The following is a 19,619-nucleotide window of genomic DNA, read 5'->3' as shown; positions in this document are numbered from 1 at the left end:
TATGTGACCCACAAAGCCTAAAATATTTACCATCTGGCTCTTAACAGAAAAAAAATTTTGCCAACCTCAAAAGATTTTCATTAAAGGTGCTAGAAATGCTGCATGGGGACAGTGCTAAGGGCAGAGTCCTTTGGCGTGTGGCCACCAGAAACATGCTTTCAGATTAACATAGTCATGTTTTGTGCATTATTCACCCACAAAGAAATCTGCCTTAAATAAACTACCATTTATCCCATGTTCCTCCTTCTTTTAAAAAACATCTCATGAGGCTCCTTCTCAAAGCCTCCTTGCCAAAGCCCAGATACATAATGTCTGCCAATATTCCCAATGTGAGGTTCGTCTGAACCCATACTGGCTTCTCTTGATCCTGACTCCTTCCCACACTATCCCTTTAATGACGTATCTTATCTGGGGGAGCAGATCAATCTCGTTTGTCAGCGGTTTGCAGAATTTGTCATAACCTCAAATTCAGATCTGCAGATGTTTCACTCTTCTTCCCATTTTCCACGATGCAAAAAAATCACAGAGAGCTATTTCAAAAACTCAGACATAGTTTAAGTAGCTGGCTAGAGTTAAATAGCTCTTAGGATCTGTCGGCCACCTTGAACATCAACTTATTGTTTTAAGTACTTATCGCTTTTTTAATTCAACATTCTTTCTCCGTGACAGAGTATGAAAAAGAGTATGTTAAAAAATTTACTTTCTTGTTAGCATGAGCATTTTATAACAACATGGTCCCAAGTAGAGTAACCCTATTTCTGCCTTGCTCTTCTAAAAATTATTTCCTTTTTTTAAAAACCAAATACACTGTTAACAGTGGTTTGATTTTAAGAGCAAAATATTGGTTTGCCAGTGAACCAAGAACAAAGCTAGTGTTCCTCCCGCCAGAGTCTCTAAAGGCGGCTGAGCCAGGGGCCCAGCACGGCAGCTGAGCCAGCAGCGCTCAGCCAGCCCTTGGCATCCAGAAGCCCGAAGGGACAGTGAGGGAGCAGCTGAAGCCCCCTCTCCGAGAATGAGCTCCTCTAGGTCATACATGTACGGACACATCCCAGGAGGTTGCCGCCCAACTCTGTGCAAGTCTGCAAAGCTTAGGCTTTATGCAATTTCCCAGGCATTGTTGTAGATGCTGAACCAGGTATTCTAGTGTAATTGTTTCATACAGTCTTACTCATTGTGACATTTTGATCTTAGCATTTAACAGAATGAAGTGAGTGTTTTTGTGAAATAGGAATTTAGTTAAGTCAGATCAGTACAAATCCTCAGTGATGATGATGATGACGATGATGATATTAATAATTATAAAAACTCTGTGTATTCATTCATTCATTCATTCATACAGCAATATTTGTTGAGCCTCTACTATGGGCCAGCTACCATATTCAAGACAGTGTTGAATAAAAAAATAATCCTGGACATTGTGAAACTATAAAATAGTGAGGGAAGCATAAAAAGTTACGAAATACAGTACTGCAAATGGTGCTGTGATAGGTAATCACAAGAGAGCCTAGCTGTAGATAAACAGAGAGGCCCTTCTGGGGAAGATTATTTAAACTGAGACTTGGAGGCTGAAAGGCCAAGAGAAAGAAGGGGCCGTTCTGGGCACAGGGAACAGCATGAGTGAAGGCCTTGAAGCATGTCCAAGGATAGATAGATGCTACTAAGTATCCTCATATTATAGGTAAAAACACTGAAGGACAGAGACATTAAGTTCACAGCTAGTAAATCAATCTAGATCTCTGATTCCAAGGCCTGTGCTCCAACCTTCTAAATTTTATTGCCTCCTAATTAAAGGATTAATCTCTATAAATTATTTCTTTCCTAACCAAAATTTAGAGATGGTTAAAATTCTGCCTAATATTGCCTTCCCCATAGAATGCTTGGATAGATGTTCTTTATGCATATTGTCTTCTGAAGGCAATTTCTTAAAAAAAAGTAAATCTTCTCTATTATGTATTTATCAACTGGAGTTGATTCTCTCCCCTCTTCCCCTGCCCTGAGGACATTTGGCAATGTCTGGAGACATTTTTGGTTGTCATAATTCTGGGAGGAGTTTTACTAGCATCTAAACATCTCACAATGCAGAGGACAACGCCCCCCCAACCAAGAATTATCCAGCCCCAAATGTCTACAGTGTTGAGGCTGAGAAAGTCTGTTCTGTCACAAAGTCTGTTTGGGTATTGGGTTATACCTCCGAATGCAAACGCATTAAAGACTTCCCCTAATACTGCTATCACCCGTCATTTTCACCTAATACATTACACAAAGAACAGAACTTCCCTTTTCCCTGTGGACAAAAGGGGACAGTTCTTCCAGGTGTATTGCCCCAGGGGCAAAGTCTGCAATTTTTTTTTAGGCTCGACCTGAACTGGGAGCTGTGGGTATGATTTTGCAGGGAAAGCTCCCAGAGTAAGGAGGAAAGAATCCTGGAGGGACTTCAGCACTGGGGGTGTGACAGAGACTATGGTGGGATCCAGAGGTGGTGGCAGTAGCTTTTCACGGTTAGGCATCATTTGTAAATCAGTATTAAAAACTACAGGCAAGCCTGTATTAATCTGCTCTTTCTTCTGTGACCTTCTTACATTTGACATGGTAAGTGATAAAATCCATTTGACTGAAAACTCTGCAGATCTGACCTTGTAGCCCCTGCCACCTTTAAATCTTGGCCACGTGTGCCTGACTGCAAAAGTAGAACGAAAGCCACAACCTGGTGTTTGTGGGGCAGCGTGTGTCACTTAGATGTAAAAATAACTTTGCTGTGTCTAAGACCAGGATGAAATTTGAATTTGCAAGCCCTAGCGTGCATTTGTGAAGGCCTTGGTTTGTTACCTAGTGGACAGCAGGTCCACATTACAAAAGGCCCAGACACGCGCAGTAGCGTGATAACAAGCCTCGGGGAGTGGGAGGCTGAGCGGCCAGCTCCTAAGGAGGCGCCATAGGTGCGGGTAGAGCCATCCTCCCAGAGGCAGCGGATTCTCCTGGCAACTGGCAACTGACTGCCGGTGAACAAAAAAACAGAAATCTTTTATTTCATTTGCTGCAGACCTCCCTGACTTCCTAGACAAAAATGTTCTCCTAAAAAAAAACCCCAAAACTGATTTTCTAGAAAAGTAAGGCTTTTTTGAGGCAAAAAAATTATTTGCAATTATTTTCTAAGTAAAAATCATTTGAATGTACAGGAAAAAAGAGGTTTACAGATGTCCGACTTTTATGAGTTACTCAAATTGAATATAGTTTGCTATTTTACTTTAATAAAAAAGATTGATGTATAGAAGAACCGGTCAATCTTTATGTCACTCTACCTTTGGCTTCCTACTGGGTGCCCCGTGTTTTAAATTTTTTTTTCCTGAAGTTTTTTAAAATCAGCAATTCCATATTGAGGTGATTGTGATTAAAGGTTAAGGCCAAGAAACAAGAGGTTCTCAGTTGTACTCAGAGTTTCAAATATGTCTCAATGACAATCTATTGCTTTTAAGAAACCATTAAAAAAAGGAATAACTTAATTGTTAAAGCAGAAAAAAATGGCATTAATAAATACTTTTATTCATGCATGTCCAGAAAAATGTATAGACTAACATCTCAAATCAGGGGGAAGTATTTTAGAGTCAATAGAATATATTTTTATTCCTTTCCTCATATGAAACATCCCTATTGTGAATTAAGAAAAAAATCCTTTCTAATACTCCTAAACTGAAAATGAGGATAATTTAACCTCATATTGTTTAAGTGTAGAATTTGTTGGTTATATTAAAACTATAACTTTGCATGATATTTGACAGCCATCTCTCAATAATAATGCTAATTATGATACTTGGAATTTATTACACCCTAAATATATGCCAAGCAATGTTCTAAGTTCTTTACATGAATATACTTAGTTCTTTTAAAATGTCTCCGCATTAAAGTCTATTTCCACTAATTCTTCCTTTATGCATGTAAACAACAAGGACGTGTCCTCTCACCTCTTTTATAACCACCTCTGTTTTCATCATTACCCCTTTGCCACCATTAGCTAGATCATTGTTCTTGCACCTGAAATCTTTTCCTTGCTACCATCTGTTCTCTTTCTTCTTATATACACTCTTGGGTCCTAATTGAACCTTCTTCTGCATTCTCTTATCCCCCCAAACTAATATCCTATTAATCTCCTTCCTTTCAGTACTAAATTTTTCTATAAAGCAATTGACCTACACTCTCTCCTTCAATTTCTGAATCAACCATCTTCTCTTAAACTATTTGCCATCTTCCTATGCTTTTCCTGATGACCTAACTGTTAAATCCAGTGACCTTTTCTTGTTTCTCATTGCCTTTGACCCTTCTGTAATTTTGATGTTTTTTTGATACTCTCTTCATCTTTAAATTATCATCTTCCTTAATTTTGGATCACAGTTCTCTCCCAGCTCTCGTCCTCTCTAGCCTTTTAAAAGTCTTCTTGTCCGATAAACGTAAAAATCATCTGAGATTCTTTCCTTGTCTTCATCAAAGCCCCGGCATCCAGTTCTTCCTTCCAAATGGTCTGTTTCTGTGGTTTAGTGAGACCATCCTTTCCCAGGTCACCGCTGGCTGGAAGCTTCAGTGTGATACTTCACATTGCCGTCTCCTTCATACCAAGTCCCGCCAGGTCCCCATCTTTCATCCTTTCCATTCTCACAGCCATTACTCTGTTTGAGGCGCATAGCACATCATGCCTGAATTATTGCAACTGCCTCCTAAGTGGTCTTTCTACCTCCAGTTATTCTCTCCTCCTCAATTTACCCACTATATCACCACTAGGCTACTTGTCAGAAATCACTGCTTTGAATATGTCCTTCCCTACCCCCAACTCAAGATGTCCACAATGCTCCATTACCTCCCAACTAAAATCCAAACTCCCTAGAGCTTTTCAGAGAGCTGCCAGTTTATCTCCAGCCATATCTTACACCCCTCTGCGTACTGGTATTATTGGCTCTTCATCATATAAGCAATTTTTTAAACTCTGGGGCTCTCTGCCCGTGCCATGTGAAATGCCTATCTACTGCTGTCTTAGTCCATTGAATATTCAAGGCAGACTCAGAGTCTGCCTTAATTAGAGGGACTCCCCACTCATTATCATTAGTATTAAACGTTCTCTCTCTATTCTGATCTCTTTGCACCGCTCTTGTGGCTTTTATCGTGTGTTAATTTGTCTTGTTATTTAAGTTCATGTTTTATCTCATACTGCTTTGCCAGCTAGATGCTAAATCCCCTTTCTTCTGTTTAAAATTCTCCAGTGACTCCCCATAGCTTTCAGGATAAAGTTTAATCTCTTCAGCTTGGTGTATGATTCTCTCCATAATCTGGCCCCTACCTACTTCTCTTCTTACAGCTCCCGCACTCATCTGCCTACCCCAGAGGCCCTGGCACCCCAATCCACCTGCCATTCCCCAGACACTCCAGATGTTTTTTCACGCCTGTTTGCCTTCGCTCATCCCACTTTATGTGCCTGGAATGTCTTCGCTGATCTTACTGGCCAACCATGCCCTCCTTCAGTATTCAACCCAGGTACCCCCTCCTTTAGGATGCTGCCCCCGACACCCCAGCCCATGAGATGCTCATCCATCCTGCCTCCTCAGTACCCATGGTACTGCACTGCCTTTGTTCATCTGCTACCCACATTTCCTAGGGGACCATAAGTTTCCTGGCGGCTGCAGCACTTTCATCTTCCCACTTGTATTTCTAGCACCTAACGCAAGGGCTCTTGATATATTGAAATGAAGCAGGTTTGGAATGGGGAAAGCTGGTTATGTAGGTAGGTCTCCACAAGATGGCACTTATTTAGGTGAATTCATCGTGACTCAGGGCCTGGCTCTCAGCCTGAAGGCCTGGGAACTTGGCTTAACATATTATGAGTAGATCCGTCTCACAAAGGTAAAAACGTTATTAACCAAGCTCCTAGAGGCTACTGTGTAAAACTGGCATGCCCAAGCACTAGTTATGGAGTGAGTGGACTTGACTATGGCTGGCATTGACCCTGACCTGGGCACTCTCCCCCTGTTTACATGTCACACAGAAAGCCAATTCGTTTTATGTATTTGCAGCCAATCTATTTTATTGCACAATGGCTAATCATGTGAATTGTGTGTGGATTTTACTAGCTCACCTCTTATGAAAGAGCAAACAACCTCACTTCTGAATTATTGGGGAGAGATGGGAGCACTTTCCTGTAGCTTCCATAAGCTGATTAATCTGGCACTTAATAAGTCTTTAGTAAACATTGGTGTCACAGGACCAGGTAGTTGCTGATTAAATAAATGAATGCAGATCCTGCCACTAGATAGAAAAGATTGATCGAAAGTCTGACCATGGCAAAGTAGTGTATAGACATACTGCACGTGACTGCATTGTTGGAAAACCATATTTCTCTTCAAAAATTCCTTTAACTCTCTTAAACATTTCTAACGATTTTCTTCACATTCTTCCTAGCCATCACCACCACCGGGTGTCGGGGACCTAACCAAGCACTTTGCAGACTGAGCTTTCTCACTGTCTTCTCTGCCTTTCTTGCCTCTTCTGCTGTTCTGACTGCTGGCACCGCAAGCTTTACTTCTTCCTCGTTTCTCCTGTCTCCAAAAGTGGCTTTATTTCTTCTACTTTCTAAGTCAGAATGTGCCTTGGTGCTCACCTCTACGGTAAGTGGTCCAGCACAGACTCTGCTGATATCTTTGATGCTGCATTTGATGCTTGCCCATCTCTGACTTCCGCCCTCCTCTTGAGAAGCATGTTTTAGAAAGAAGCAGCTCTGAATAAAGGGAAAATGCCAGATCCCTCGTCCATGTGATGTTAAAGTCAGCTTACAAGAAGAAAATCAACCTTTCCATGACAAAGTACCGGACAGGCTATTTGTAGTGGATCAGGTACACAAAATTATCAATAGAAGGATTCTTTTTCTTTTTCCTTTGGTGGTGGTTGTTTTTACATTCACACCATGACATGCAGACTGGCTACACCGTTCCAAAATTCAGTGCCACTATGGTTCTTTAATCTTGTAACAAGAAAAGTACATTTCTGCTTACTTAATTTAGGAAATCCTGATTCTAGTATCCAATTTCATGTGAATTTTTTATTATTTTAAATGACTGAGAGATTACTACCATATTTGGTAACTTTATCTTTAAACAAAATAAGACTAGGAATTTTTCTGTCACATTATATTTTTTTATCTCTCTCCGTTTGTCCCTAAATATTTTCACATAAACACATTCACATAAAATAAATTATTTACATGAAATAAATTGTTTACATAAATGCATTGTGCTTCTTATCTGTAGCTCCATGCTGGTCATTCAGAAAGCTTAGACACTTACTAAAGAAATGAAATAGTATTTGCCCCAATTTGTGAGCCCTTAACTTACTGTGGGTATGCCAATCTCTGTACAAAGTGTTTTACATACCTTAAATATAATCCTTAAATAACCCTCTGAAGGGTTTAATCCTTAAACAGACCTCCCCATTTTACAGATGAGGACGTTGAGATTAAGTAACTTGCCCAAGTCACAGTTCTGCAACAGAGTAGAATTTAAAGCTGGCTTCACCTAGCTTCCTTGTACAAGCTCTTTCCCCCCATGATACTTTTGCTTCCTGGGTGAGTTGACTGTCTTTTCAGAAGGTCTTACTGAAATCTCCCCACATCACGACAACACGCAATGAATATTAGCTTTCTTATATTCTGTCCTTTTCATTCTGTCATTTTCCACCGATGGAAGAAAAAATGATTTGGGGATATTATATGCGTGCTTTATGAGTCTGTGTCAGTCATGGGCTTCACGGGCTGCTGCATAGAAAATACGTGTTATATCCCTTCAAAAAACTGTGTCCTGACACAGTTATAAAGAAATAGATCTTTGACAGTACATAAGAGTGTGCTTTAAAAGCACGAGGTTGCTGTACTTTTTGACTTGTTTGTTTTTGTAGCTGCTGAGGAGTATGAAGATGGAATTGAAAGGACGTGTGACACCCTCCTTATGTGCATTGTGACTGTCCTGAACCAGGGCCTCAGGAACGGTGGCGGCGTGGGAGATGTGCTGAGAAGACCCTCAAAAGATGTAAAAGCTGGAGAAAAATGGTTTTTCAAGAAGCACATGATCTTGTTTTAACCTTTCTTAGCAGCATTTACAATATGGTTTTTGTTTTCAGGGTACTGTATGTTATGTTGTTTGCTTTAACAGTATCACGATGGCCATTGAAACCAATTCGTTGTATACTGGGATTACATAGAAACAGCTGATGTCCTAGATATCTATGTATGTCAGTAGGGTCACGAACTCTGCCCACCTTTGAACTGTATATTGCGACTATAGTCTTTATGGAGGAGTTGATTGTTACATAAATCACAGAAACCAGGCTGCCTTTTGTCTCTCAGGTTTCTCAGGCATGAAGATTTACTCTTTGCCTCTGAATAGGAACAGCCTCTATTATTTATCCACGAGGAATATCAAATCTGAACAAATTCTAACAGGATTTCGTATATTCCAATGGCAAGGCTGAAAAATTTCTCATTGGCTACAACGTCTCAAGTGCCACCCTGGGAGCTTGAATAATCTCAGTCCTCCAACAGGCCAGCCAGATCACATTGTCCGTTCATCTCATGTTTCCTCATCTATGAAACGTCTAGGCTATCTGATCTCTAATGTGTATTTTAATACCGTTTGTCAAGTAGAAATAAGCCTGAGTTGAATGTACTTAACTCTATAAGGCCAAGAACAAAATTGACTCCAGAAATGGACGGATCATTAGATCATCCTCAAATCTCTAATCTCTGACCTTTGGGACTGGTATTTGTCTACCTTTTGTGCAGCTTCTGGGATAGGGGCCCACTGCACCAAAATGCATTTAGCACAATGACACGTAAAGTGGTTTTTAATACACAGTAAATCCCTCCCTTGGAGAGGAAAAGTGCAAGTCCTAGGGAATGGAAGGGTCTGGGAACAGACTGGAAAGTTTTCCTCACAACACTTAAAGAAAACAAAGATAGAAAGTGGGTCTTATTTTTCCAACTTGGAATACTATTCATATTTAGCAAACAATGATTGAATATATACTTTCTGCTAGACAATATGCTAAATCAACATGCCTCGAAAATGTGTACATATGTATATATACACAATGGGGTTTTTTTTAATGTTTTAAAATTTTTTATTTCAGGAGCCCTTGTTTGCTGCCCGAGTGGTGTATGACCTTCTTTTTTATTTCATTGTCATCATTATCGTTCTTAACTTGATTTTTGGGGTTATCATTGATACTTTTGCGGATCTCAGAAGTGAAAAACAGAAAAAAGAAGAAATTCTAAAGACAACCTGCTTCATCTGTGGTAAGTGTTCTCAAGATACTAAAATAATAGAGAAAGAAACTGCCCAGTAGAAAGGAGAGACTAGAATGATTTTTGTTTGCCATGCTTTGGGAAAAACTATTTCAAAATGAAAGCTGGACAAAATTCAGATTATATAACAGCGTTGGACTGGGATACTCTGCTTCCAGAAAAAGCAGAAGAATTACATCCCAAAGCTAACTTGTCATTATTTCTGCAATTTGTATGATTCTCTGACTATAGTATGTGTTACAAAATACCAAAAGGTTCCACCAACTGGCAAACAGATTTTTAATCACAGTAACATATTGATTAAACAATAGAATGATTTTTACTTTATTTTGCTAGGTTATGAATCCACAGATGATTTTCCCAGCAGCTTGAACTTCTACTCACTGGCAGCACTTTGTTTTTGATTCTGAATTGTGCTTTCTCTCAGTTTCTGTCACTCTCTCCCTCCCTCCCTCTCTCTCTCACACCCTGTCCTCCTATTCTTCTATCGTTAGCTCTCTCAGACCCACCCAACCTTCTCTTTGTCTTCATTATTTCCTTTGGCTCTACCCTCTGCTTCATAGACCTTAGCCCTTTCTGGCTTTAGTAGTCTCTGTAGCTGGCTTAGTCGCCCTAGGATCCTTCCCCCTCCTTGAATAATCATCAACTCCTGGTGATACTCACCATCTATTTTTCCATGTCAAGCTGAAGAATCTTTTTGATAAAAGTCACGAAACAAACATAAGGGCCTCACTACGATGTTTATTCTATATAACTTAAACTGGACCTGCAATAAATCCCCTTCCTTCCTTGGTTCACCTTTTATCAACTGTCTCATTTCCCTGAATGGTTCTTCCAAGCCTTTCCAACATCCCTCCAACAGGTGGGAGTATGCCAGATATTAACCTGTGATCATGATCTGTATTCCGAGGAAACAAACACAAATTAGACATGCCCTTTGGGGTGTCCACAATCTGTTGTGGAATACAGACACAATAAATATCAGTGCTATCTAATGCATTAAGGGAAATGATGGAGAAGTTTACGGGTTGTTAACATCTCGTTGGGTTGTGGTAGGGGGCAGCCGAGGAAGAGTCAAGAAAGGTTTCTTAGAAGAAATGGTGATGGAGCTGATGGTAAAAGATGGAAGGGAGGGACTTTCCTGGTAGTCCAGTGGTTAAGACTCCACGCTGCCAATGCAAGGGGCACGGGTTCGATCCCTGGTCGGGGAACTAATATCCTGCATGCCACATGGCGCGGCCAAAAAAAAAAAAAAAAGATGGAAGGGAGAGAGCCATATCCAAGTGGACAGAAGCAGAGTGGCCAGCAGAAGGAAAGACGTGGAGGGGTGAACAGCATGAGTAGAATCTTCATTTCCTGTAAACAGTTCAGTGTTTCTGGAGTATAAGTTTCAGAGCAGGGCACTGCCAGCAAAAGAGATTGGCCAGATCATATGTGGCCTTTTATATTAGAAAGCTTGGACTTCATCCTATGGACTTACAGAGGATGGCGAACAATTAAAGAATTTTAAGTAGAGGATGCAGGGTCTAATTTTTATTTTTGAACACTGTGGCAGCTATGGGAAGTTGTTCATCAGGGGACAATATTGGAGGCAGAGTAACTAGGTAGAAGGTTATTGCCAGAGTCCATAAGAGGTAACAAAACCTTGATCCGGGAGAGGTAGTGGTGGCAGTATTCAGGATTAGAGGACAAAGTTAAGAAATATTGGGGAGATAGAGTTTTTAAATCTCAATGGTTTGGTTTGGAACGGATATGAGAGAGCGTGGGTACCTGGGTGGATGGCAGTACCAACAGTTGAGTTTGAGAATAGAAGAAGAAAAACAATTTTACATAGGCATATACTGAATTTGGCTTTGGAAGTACTGAAATTGAGGTATGTACTGAACAGCCCAGTGGGATACACTCAGCACAGAGGTCAACATGTGGGTCTGAGCCTCAGAGAAGGAGACAGTACTGGGGAATCCTCAGCCCGTATGACATAGAAACAGCTGGAGTGTGGAGGAAGGCTTCCAAGTGAGAGGAGGAGATGATGGGAGTTCACATGGGAAACATCAGCACTGAAAAGTTGAAAGAGAAAGGCGATCACACACTCACAAAACCTTTCCAGTCCGAATGGCGTGAGGACAACCGGGCACGTGTGGCACGTGGAAGCGAAGGGAGAAAATACCCTTGGGAACAAAAGAATTGATTGTCAACTGTGTCAAAGCAGTAACATGAACTGAAGCAGAGCCTTTGAATTCCTCGTTTAGGAGGTTTTGGAGTTTTTAGAGAGGAGTTTCCAGGAAGGTAAGGGCAGATACCAGATTGCACAGTGCTGGGGAGGGACTTGCTGGAAGGAAATGACACAAAAAGAAGAGTCTTCTCTTTATACGTCTAGATTAGATAGAGGAACACAAGATTGACATGGCGCCAGAAAGATGTTGTGCAATAATTGGGGGATTTGCGGAAGAGAGTTATTATATAGAAGGGTGAGTCCCACAGAGGAAGAAAGATAGTACCTTTGAAGATCTTCCTGTGTCTCATGGTCTTGCCTTTACACTGCTTCCTCGAAGCCTTTTTCTTCACAATCGTAATAACTATTATGTCAGCACACTACCTCTGAAACATGGGTTCTTTGGAAAAATCTGTCGGTAGACTGAGCCTCATTCTAAGACATGATCCTGTCCCCCCTATTATAACAACAAAAGACATGAACAGCAAAAGAAGCGCATCACTTCACCCCTATTTCTGCTCTTCTGAGCTTTCCCTTCAATGTCAAATTCTCTCTGGCTTTTCACAGTTATCAAAAAGCCTGTAACCTGTAAATTCCTTAAAATATCACAATAACCTTCATCACCAAGTTGAAATGTTTGTCTCAAATCTCATCATGAACTTCCTGCTGACCTTTTCTTCTAGCTCAGATTGCACGTTCTCTGGGTCTATCACAAGGCCCTAGTCCTTCTCCCAACCCCTGGATCAGAGGTTCTGATTTTATCATAGACTCCTTGTCTCTTCCCTCTGCCCTTCTCTTTAACACCACTTTATGTAGATTATTGCCAAATATGCAGCCAGGGCTCCAACCTCTCTCCAGGCTTTTGTTCTTTATTTTCCATGATTGATTGACATTTAAAAAGATATGACTTCCTGGCAGCCAATTTTACCATGTCTACAAACCAGTGCATCATGCCTTTCCATCTCCTTCCTCTAACCCAGCAACTTATCTTGTCTTCTGTATTGCAATTAATGATACCCCACTGGGCTGGGAACTTCACCATCATTTTAAGCATCTCCTTTTTCCTCTTCCAGGTGCACTAGTTACCACGTAGTAATGAATCTGCTTTCACAGTCTCACTTCCTTCCACATATTCCCACAGCCACACCTTGGTTTTTGAGGCTCACCCTGGCTCATAACCCCCAAATGGACTGTTCAGCGCTGCCAGACAGAATTTTCCACTTTGAACTCATTTCCTTACTCAAAAGCCTATCAATAACATTGTACAGTCTATAATTCTAAAATTCTGATTTTCCTGGCATATAAGGTGCCTCACAATTGGGCCCCTTCTTTTTTGCCTGTCTTTTCATCCACTGTTCTCCCATTTATAGCTCAGGTTCTGGTTCAACTGCATTACTCATCTTTAACTCTCTCTCATGTGTTCTCAGTTATGGTGTTTCTGTTTGGAATGCCCAAACTCCTAAGCTGTTGAACTACTGCCCTGACTCTGAGACCCAGATCTAAAGCCATTGTTCCATGAATTCAGCTTTCTCTGATCTCACTAACCAGAAGCAAACACATCTGCTCCTAAATTTGTCGATCACAATTAACTATATAGTACTGTACACATTTTTCATTGTCTCATCTCCTCTGTTGTATACTATGCCTTGCCATATTATAGAAAGTATATGAACTTTACCATCAAGTAGACATGGGTTTACACAGGTTCCACATCCTGGCTATGTGGTCTTGGTCAACTTTCCTTTCACCTTGAAAGTGAGGAATATAATGCCATGTTTTGGGGTTGTGGTGGGTATAAATGAAATCCTGTATATAAAATTTCTTAGCTCAATGCTTAACTGAGAGTAAGCTCTCAATACATGATAACTTCTCGTCTTTAGGAGATCCACATCTACATCTTATCCATTTTTATGCTTCCATAGTGTATATTAGGGATCATTCATAACTATTTGCTTAATAAATGACTATCTAATTAGTCACCTCCAAATTAACATTGTCTCTATACTTATGTGACATATAACCTATAAAAGGGAGATAAAGCAAGTAAGTCCTAAATTGCTATATACTGCAGACAAAAAACTTAGATGCACTAATTCCAAGTTATCCCAAGTTTTGTCACATGTATGGTATTGTTTCTGTGGCATACACATGTCCACAGGGATATAGGGTGATATATCAGAAGGTATTAGATCAACATGGCCTATTTTTCAGAAGCTTCACATTTATTAACAAATTTGAGAGACCATTTAGGTGAGTTAACCTGAGAGCAAATTCAAATAGTATTTTTATATTAGAGCAAATACTTTGTAAAGTAGAACAAATTTAGTATGAACATTTAAAATAGAAACTTACTTAAATATTGAAAAGTGTTTTCAAGCTCTTTTAGCTGCTAATCCCTGGGACCTCAGTAACATAAGGGTTCTTTATTCTCTGCCCTCAAAGGGCAGAAACATGTGGGAAGTGTTGTGATAAAGTATATCTAGATATGCATTCATTCCTGGAATCACTTACCACATATAAGATCTAATATATACCATATATATTAGAAGAACTTAATTACAAGAATAATTTAAACATTTGGGATATTTGGGGGTTGTATTAGTAGGCTATCAAATAGTTGTGATTAATCTAGAAATGGTTCTTGGAGGAGTTCGGTGTTAAATTGTGATCCAAAGGGGGATATAGTATCAAATAACAGAGGAGAGATTCTCCGCAGTAGGAGTTGGCCCCAGGGATATTCCGAGGATGCCCATAGTAGCAACAGAAGAGGTGGGTACTGTGACAGGCAGTGAGAGCAAATGGGACTTTCTTAGCCTGGAAGACAGTGAACCAGATGTTTCAGAGTTGGGATTCAGAAAACAGTTGCTAGTGGTCCAGAAGGCAGTCATGATGAGGTGATGATGAGCACATGACAGGGCTGAAGCAGTAAGCATGGAAACAAATTGACTCTGTTGTCCACATTAACTATTAATTTTGAATTACTAGAGGTGCAAAATCCAGTGAAAAGGAGATGTCGACAGACCAGGTGTGACAAAATAACAAAATGGAGAAAGGATTTGATGATAGGTCAGAACTCCTATCATAGGAGGGTCAGGTTCCTAGAATTAAAGATCTTTCTAGATGATTTAATAGGAAATAAAGGCTAAATTGTGAGGGGGGGCATCTATGTTCTTCTCTTGGTAATTAGTCCCTTCTCTATACTTTGCGCATTATTTTATTATCTTTATTGTCTATACTTATGCGTGAAAGTCATTCATTCACCTGTTTGTTCAACCGTTACTTACTGAGCATCTACTAAGTGCTAGGGTATTGCAGTGAATAAAAACAGACAAAAAAACACTTCCATCATGGAACTTATTTTCCAGCATACATAGAATGTCAAATGATGACTATGGGGAAAAATAAAGCAGAGAAGAGGAATGTGGATGCCTGGCTAGTGGGTGGGTATGTTCTCTTACCTTAGTCATACTGGGTGGGAAACACAACATAAGTGTAGTCTTAACATGTTTCCTGAAAAGTTTGTATTGCGCACACAGAGCTCCTCTTACCCTTCCTTTCTTTCTCCCTTGGTTGTCTCATCTGATGCTCTGGCTTTCGTTGTTCATTTTATGTCATTTATCCTTGGACTAGTAGAGTTATGCCTTGAATGCTCTGTTTGGAATTTCCAGCTTCCTACCTAACATCCCAACATTGGTTGTTCTGTAGGCATCTTAAACTCAACACATCCAAAATCAAATACATCCTCCCTTTAAAATCTCTTCCTTCTGTTTTTTTTCCTCTTGATTTAGTGATATTACCTTAAACTTGGTCATTCAAGTCAGAATATCGAGTCATCCTTGATTCTTCCTAAATTGGTACCTCTAATCAGACATCAAGCACTCTTCAGTTTCTACTTCAGAGTCCTCTTCAATCTTTATTATTCATACATTCAATTATTCTGTGAACTTTAGTTGAATGCCTACTGTTTTCCAGCTACTATGCCAGGTGCCGGTAAAACAAGAGTAAATCAGACAAAGTAGTAGAGCCTAAGATAGAAACAGACAAATTTTCATAGCAAAGACACAGAGAGGATCAACCAAGGGAGTCAGAGCTGTGGCAGTGGTTGAGTTGGCTCTTGGAGAAGGAATTCCTGTAAAGTGGGAAAGAGGCTAGATGGGGGCGTAGAGTTTTCAGAGGAGTTGGTGTGTTTGGAGAATGGTGAGAAAGTCAGAGTGACTACAAGACATGTGCACAGAGTAGATAGTCAGTGCATGAGTCTGAGGGCAACTTCAAGTTCACTGGTGGACAGGGACTTCATTAACAGAGGGGAAGAAGAAGGACTAAAGAAACAAATCTTTGATGAGTTGAGTTTGAGATGCCCATAAGTTATCCAGGAGGCAGCAGGAAATAGAATCTAAAGTTGAGAAGAAGGGTCAGTACTGGGGATAAAGATCGAGAACTCATCAGCGTGATGATGCTTGAAACCATGGGAATGGGTGATCAAGCTTAGAGAGCAAGACCCAGTGAAGATGAAAGACAACCAGTTTCCCTCCCTTATATCCCTCCTCCCCTGTCCTAGCCCCCCGGACTCCTACCCTTAGCCTCTTCTCCCACAGTCTTCCTCTAAATCCTGGCACAGGGAGTTACTTAAAGCACAGCTCCCAGTATGCTAGGCTCACTAAAAAATCTTCAGCATAAAGCACAGACTCCTTAGCTTTGTGTTTAATACTTTTCATGGTTTGTGCCAAATGTACCATTTCATCTTCATTTCCGAGTGTTCCCTCCTGGCCACACCAGAGGAATTGACAGTCCCCCAAACAGGGCATTTGCTCTCATCTCTAGTTTTGCTGTGCTATTTCCTCAGCCCAGAGGCAAAAGAACATGGCTTTGGAGTCAGGAATATTTTTATTTAAATACTGGCTGACTTTTCCGCTAAATAGAGGTGTTAACTTGAGCAATTAATTGAATCCCTCTGAATCTCTTTCCTCACATGCTAAAAGGTCAGATCGTATTATTGTAATTATTATAGCATATTTGGACATCTTTATAGTTGTCAGCATAAATAGGTGCTCAATAAAAATTAAGTACCTTTTCTTACCGTTCATCTCTTCTCCACTTGCCATGATCATGTTTCATAGGCCAGACATTTAAAGTTTTATGCCTCTTTGAAACCTTTTAAAATGTACCTGCTCAGAACTCATTTTGTCCTCCTTTATGTTTCCTTGGCAGATTATATCACTTCAGAATATAAAACAAGTTGTCTGTTTCCTCTCCCATATTATAGGTTAATTGATGGTAGACATTATCTTTATAGTCCTATGTACCTTGCAACAGGCAGGGAATTGTTTGAATTGAATTCTAGGAGAAAGCTACTTTAAAATGTTCTCCTTTTTTTTGGTAATAACTCTGTTGAGGTACACCTCACATACTGTATGATTCACCCACTTAAAGTGTATAATTCAATGGGTTTAGTATATTCAGAGTTGTCCATCCATCATCACAATCAATTTTAGAACATTTTCATTGCCCTCAAAAGAAACCTCATACCCTTTAGCCATCACCGCTCCCTTCCTTCCCACCAAACCTTCCATTCCTCCTCAGCCCTAGGCAACCATTGATCTACTTTCTGTTGCTATAGATTTGCCTATCCTGGACATTTCATATAAATGGAATCATATAATATGTGGTCTTCTGTGACTTGCTTCTTTCACTTGGTATGTTTTCAAGGTTCATGTTATAGCATGTATCAATACTTCCTTTCTTTTTATTGCAGAAAAATATCCACTGTATGGATATACCATATTTTGTTTATCTTTTTATCAGTTGATGAACATTTGGGTTGTTTCTACTTTTTGGCTATTATGAATAATGCTGGATATTCATGTACATGCTTTTGTGTGGACATATGTTTTTCTTTTGTGTATATACCTAGGAGTGGAATTGCTGGTACACATGGTAACTCTATGTTCAACCTTTTGCGGAACTGCCAAGCTATTTTGTAAAGTTGCACTATCTTACATTTCCATCAGTAGTGTAGGAGGGTTCCAAGTTATCCATGTCGTCATCAACATTGCTATTATCTGTTTTTGATTATAGCCATCCTAGTGGAACAATATTTTATGAGTGACATATTCCTTTTTTTCTTAAAGCAATGAGAATTTATTGAAACAATACATGAGCAATTTAAGATAAGAGGTGCAGTAAGCAAAGAGCCATCATGGAGGGCCAGATGCTATTCATGAAACTAAAGCAAGACCCTCAGCCCCACCATACACTATTACCCAACAACTTTTTTCTCAGCTTCCCCTTTCTCTCTGTCTAGAATGGCTTCCCTATTCTAATTGCCTCTCTCTACTTGCTGCTCTACCTCCTGCTTTCTGCCAGTTCACAGCTTCTACTGCCTCATTGCTTTCTGCTTATATCCTACTCTTTCTGCACCTCTTCAATTCTGTTATATTCTTAGTGACATATTCTTAATTCATTCAATTAATATTTTATTCAGTGCAGACTATGTAGCAGGCAATATTCTAAGCTATTGGGACCGTTGGTGAAGAAAAGAGACACATATATCTGCCCATGGACATGCAATAAATAATCAACATAATAAGCTCATATCTAAGTTCCTGGATAAAATGATATTCCTTTTTTCTGTGCCAATTAGCAGGCTGGATTTTTCTTGCACAATCATTTTTACCTCTGTAATTGAGACTTGTGGTCCAGTTTAGTAAAACGCCTTTGATATGGCTATATTCAGTCTGTTAAGAGGTGATAAGCACTCTAGGAAAAGGAAGGGGACAAGGAAAGAGTGATCAAAAGTATCGGCAAAACGGAAGAGACAGGCTATAGGATTAAATAAAGTGATCAAGTTAAGCCACATTAAGAAGGTGAGATTTGAGAAAAACTGGAAGGTAAGTGAGTTAGTCAAAGAGATACCAGAGAGAAGAGGGTTGTGGGCAGAGGAAACAGCCAGTTCAAAGGCCCTGAGGCAGGGGTCTGGGTGCGAGGAACAGCAGGGAAGCCATTGTGGCTGGATGAGAGTTAGCAAGGGAGAAGAGAGCGGGAGACAAAGTTAGAGAGGCTGGAGGGCCACATCACTTAGGGCTTAGCAAAAAGATATTGCATGGGATGTAGTTAAACTCAACAATTATTCGATGTTTTTCCAAACTTTGAACTTAACTGGGCATCCTGTATTTTCCCCGGCAACCCTACTTGTAGGGCATTGTAAGAACGTTGACCTTTATTCTGAGGAGGTGAGGAGCCACTGCAGGGTTTGGCACAGAGGAGGGACACCATCCTACTCGGGTTTTTAAAGGATCACTCTGGCTGCTGTGTTGAGAATAGGCCACAGAGAATAAAGGTGGAAACAAGGGGTCTGGAGATTATTTGGGTAATCCAGATGAGACATGATAATGGCTCAGACCAGAGTGGTAACCATGGAGGTGCTGAGAAGCAATCAGATTCTGGGTATATGTTGAAGGTAGAGCCAAAAGAATTTCAACATGAATTGGATGTGGCATGTGTGAGAGAGAGTGAGAGGATTCGAGGGTGACTCCTAGACTTTTGGCTTGAAAACTGGAAGAACGGAGTTGTCATGGAATGAAAAGAGAACATGGGTGGAGCAGCTTTGGGGGAGAGGATTGGATTTTATTTGAAGCATGCTGAGCTGTTGATAGGTCAAGTAAGATGAGGCATAGCCATCAGCCAGCCAAATTTTATGGTATTTCCCGTAAAAAATATCCAATAATATAATTTAAAGGGCCACGCTTTCATTGGGGACAGGTTTTTTTACTTATTGTACTTTGCATCTTATTGTTTAAAGGGTCTTCTTCATGCCTAAATGGCCAAATAACCTTTTTTTTTTTAAAAAAAAATATGTTTAGGAAAAGAGTAGCCAGGTTTGGAATTCAATTTCCAGATTTCTCCTCCAGTATCTGAACTGCAAAACCAGACTGAATCCCGACATCCCATTTTACTTGGCAGTATAATTCCTTTTTCCATAGATGTTTTTCTTCATCTCCATTCATTTCCTTTCATCTACCCTTCAACCTTTGAGAGAAAAGAATCTTACTACCCAGTAAGATTACTCCTCAGTGTCCT

The 19,619-nt window shown here is 40.1% G+C and overlaps 1 protein-coding gene across 4 annotated transcripts in view; it reads left to right on the top strand.

Moving 5' to 3' along the window:
- Window positions 1–19,619, top strand: part of ITPR2 (inositol 1,4,5-trisphosphate receptor type 2) — a 524,073-nt gene that overhangs the window by 450,950 nt on the left and 53,504 nt on the right. For 2 of the 4 annotated variants that reach the window (XM_059935504.1, XM_059935506.1), the window contains 2 exons: window positions 7,927–8,057; window positions 9,157–9,322. In XM_059935504.1, the coding sequence (XP_059791487.1) occupies window positions 7,927–8,057; window positions 9,157–9,322 (297 nt within the window). Of the gene's footprint in view, window positions 1–6,438; window positions 6,645–6,732; window positions 6,928–7,926; window positions 8,058–9,156; window positions 9,323–19,619 lie in introns of those variants that run through there. The other 2 variants (XR_009505331.1, XM_059935505.1) reach the window with 2 other exon arrangements.

Source organism: Balaenoptera ricei, chromosome 10 (assembly GCF_028023285.1).
Source record: "Balaenoptera ricei isolate mBalRic1 chromosome 10, mBalRic1.hap2, whole genome shotgun sequence".
NCBI classification, from domain to species: Eukaryota; Metazoa; Chordata; class Mammalia; order Artiodactyla; family Balaenopteridae; genus Balaenoptera; species Balaenoptera ricei.
The sequence above is the reverse complement of the archived record's forward strand: the minus strand, read 5'-3'. Positions and strand labels throughout refer to the sequence as shown.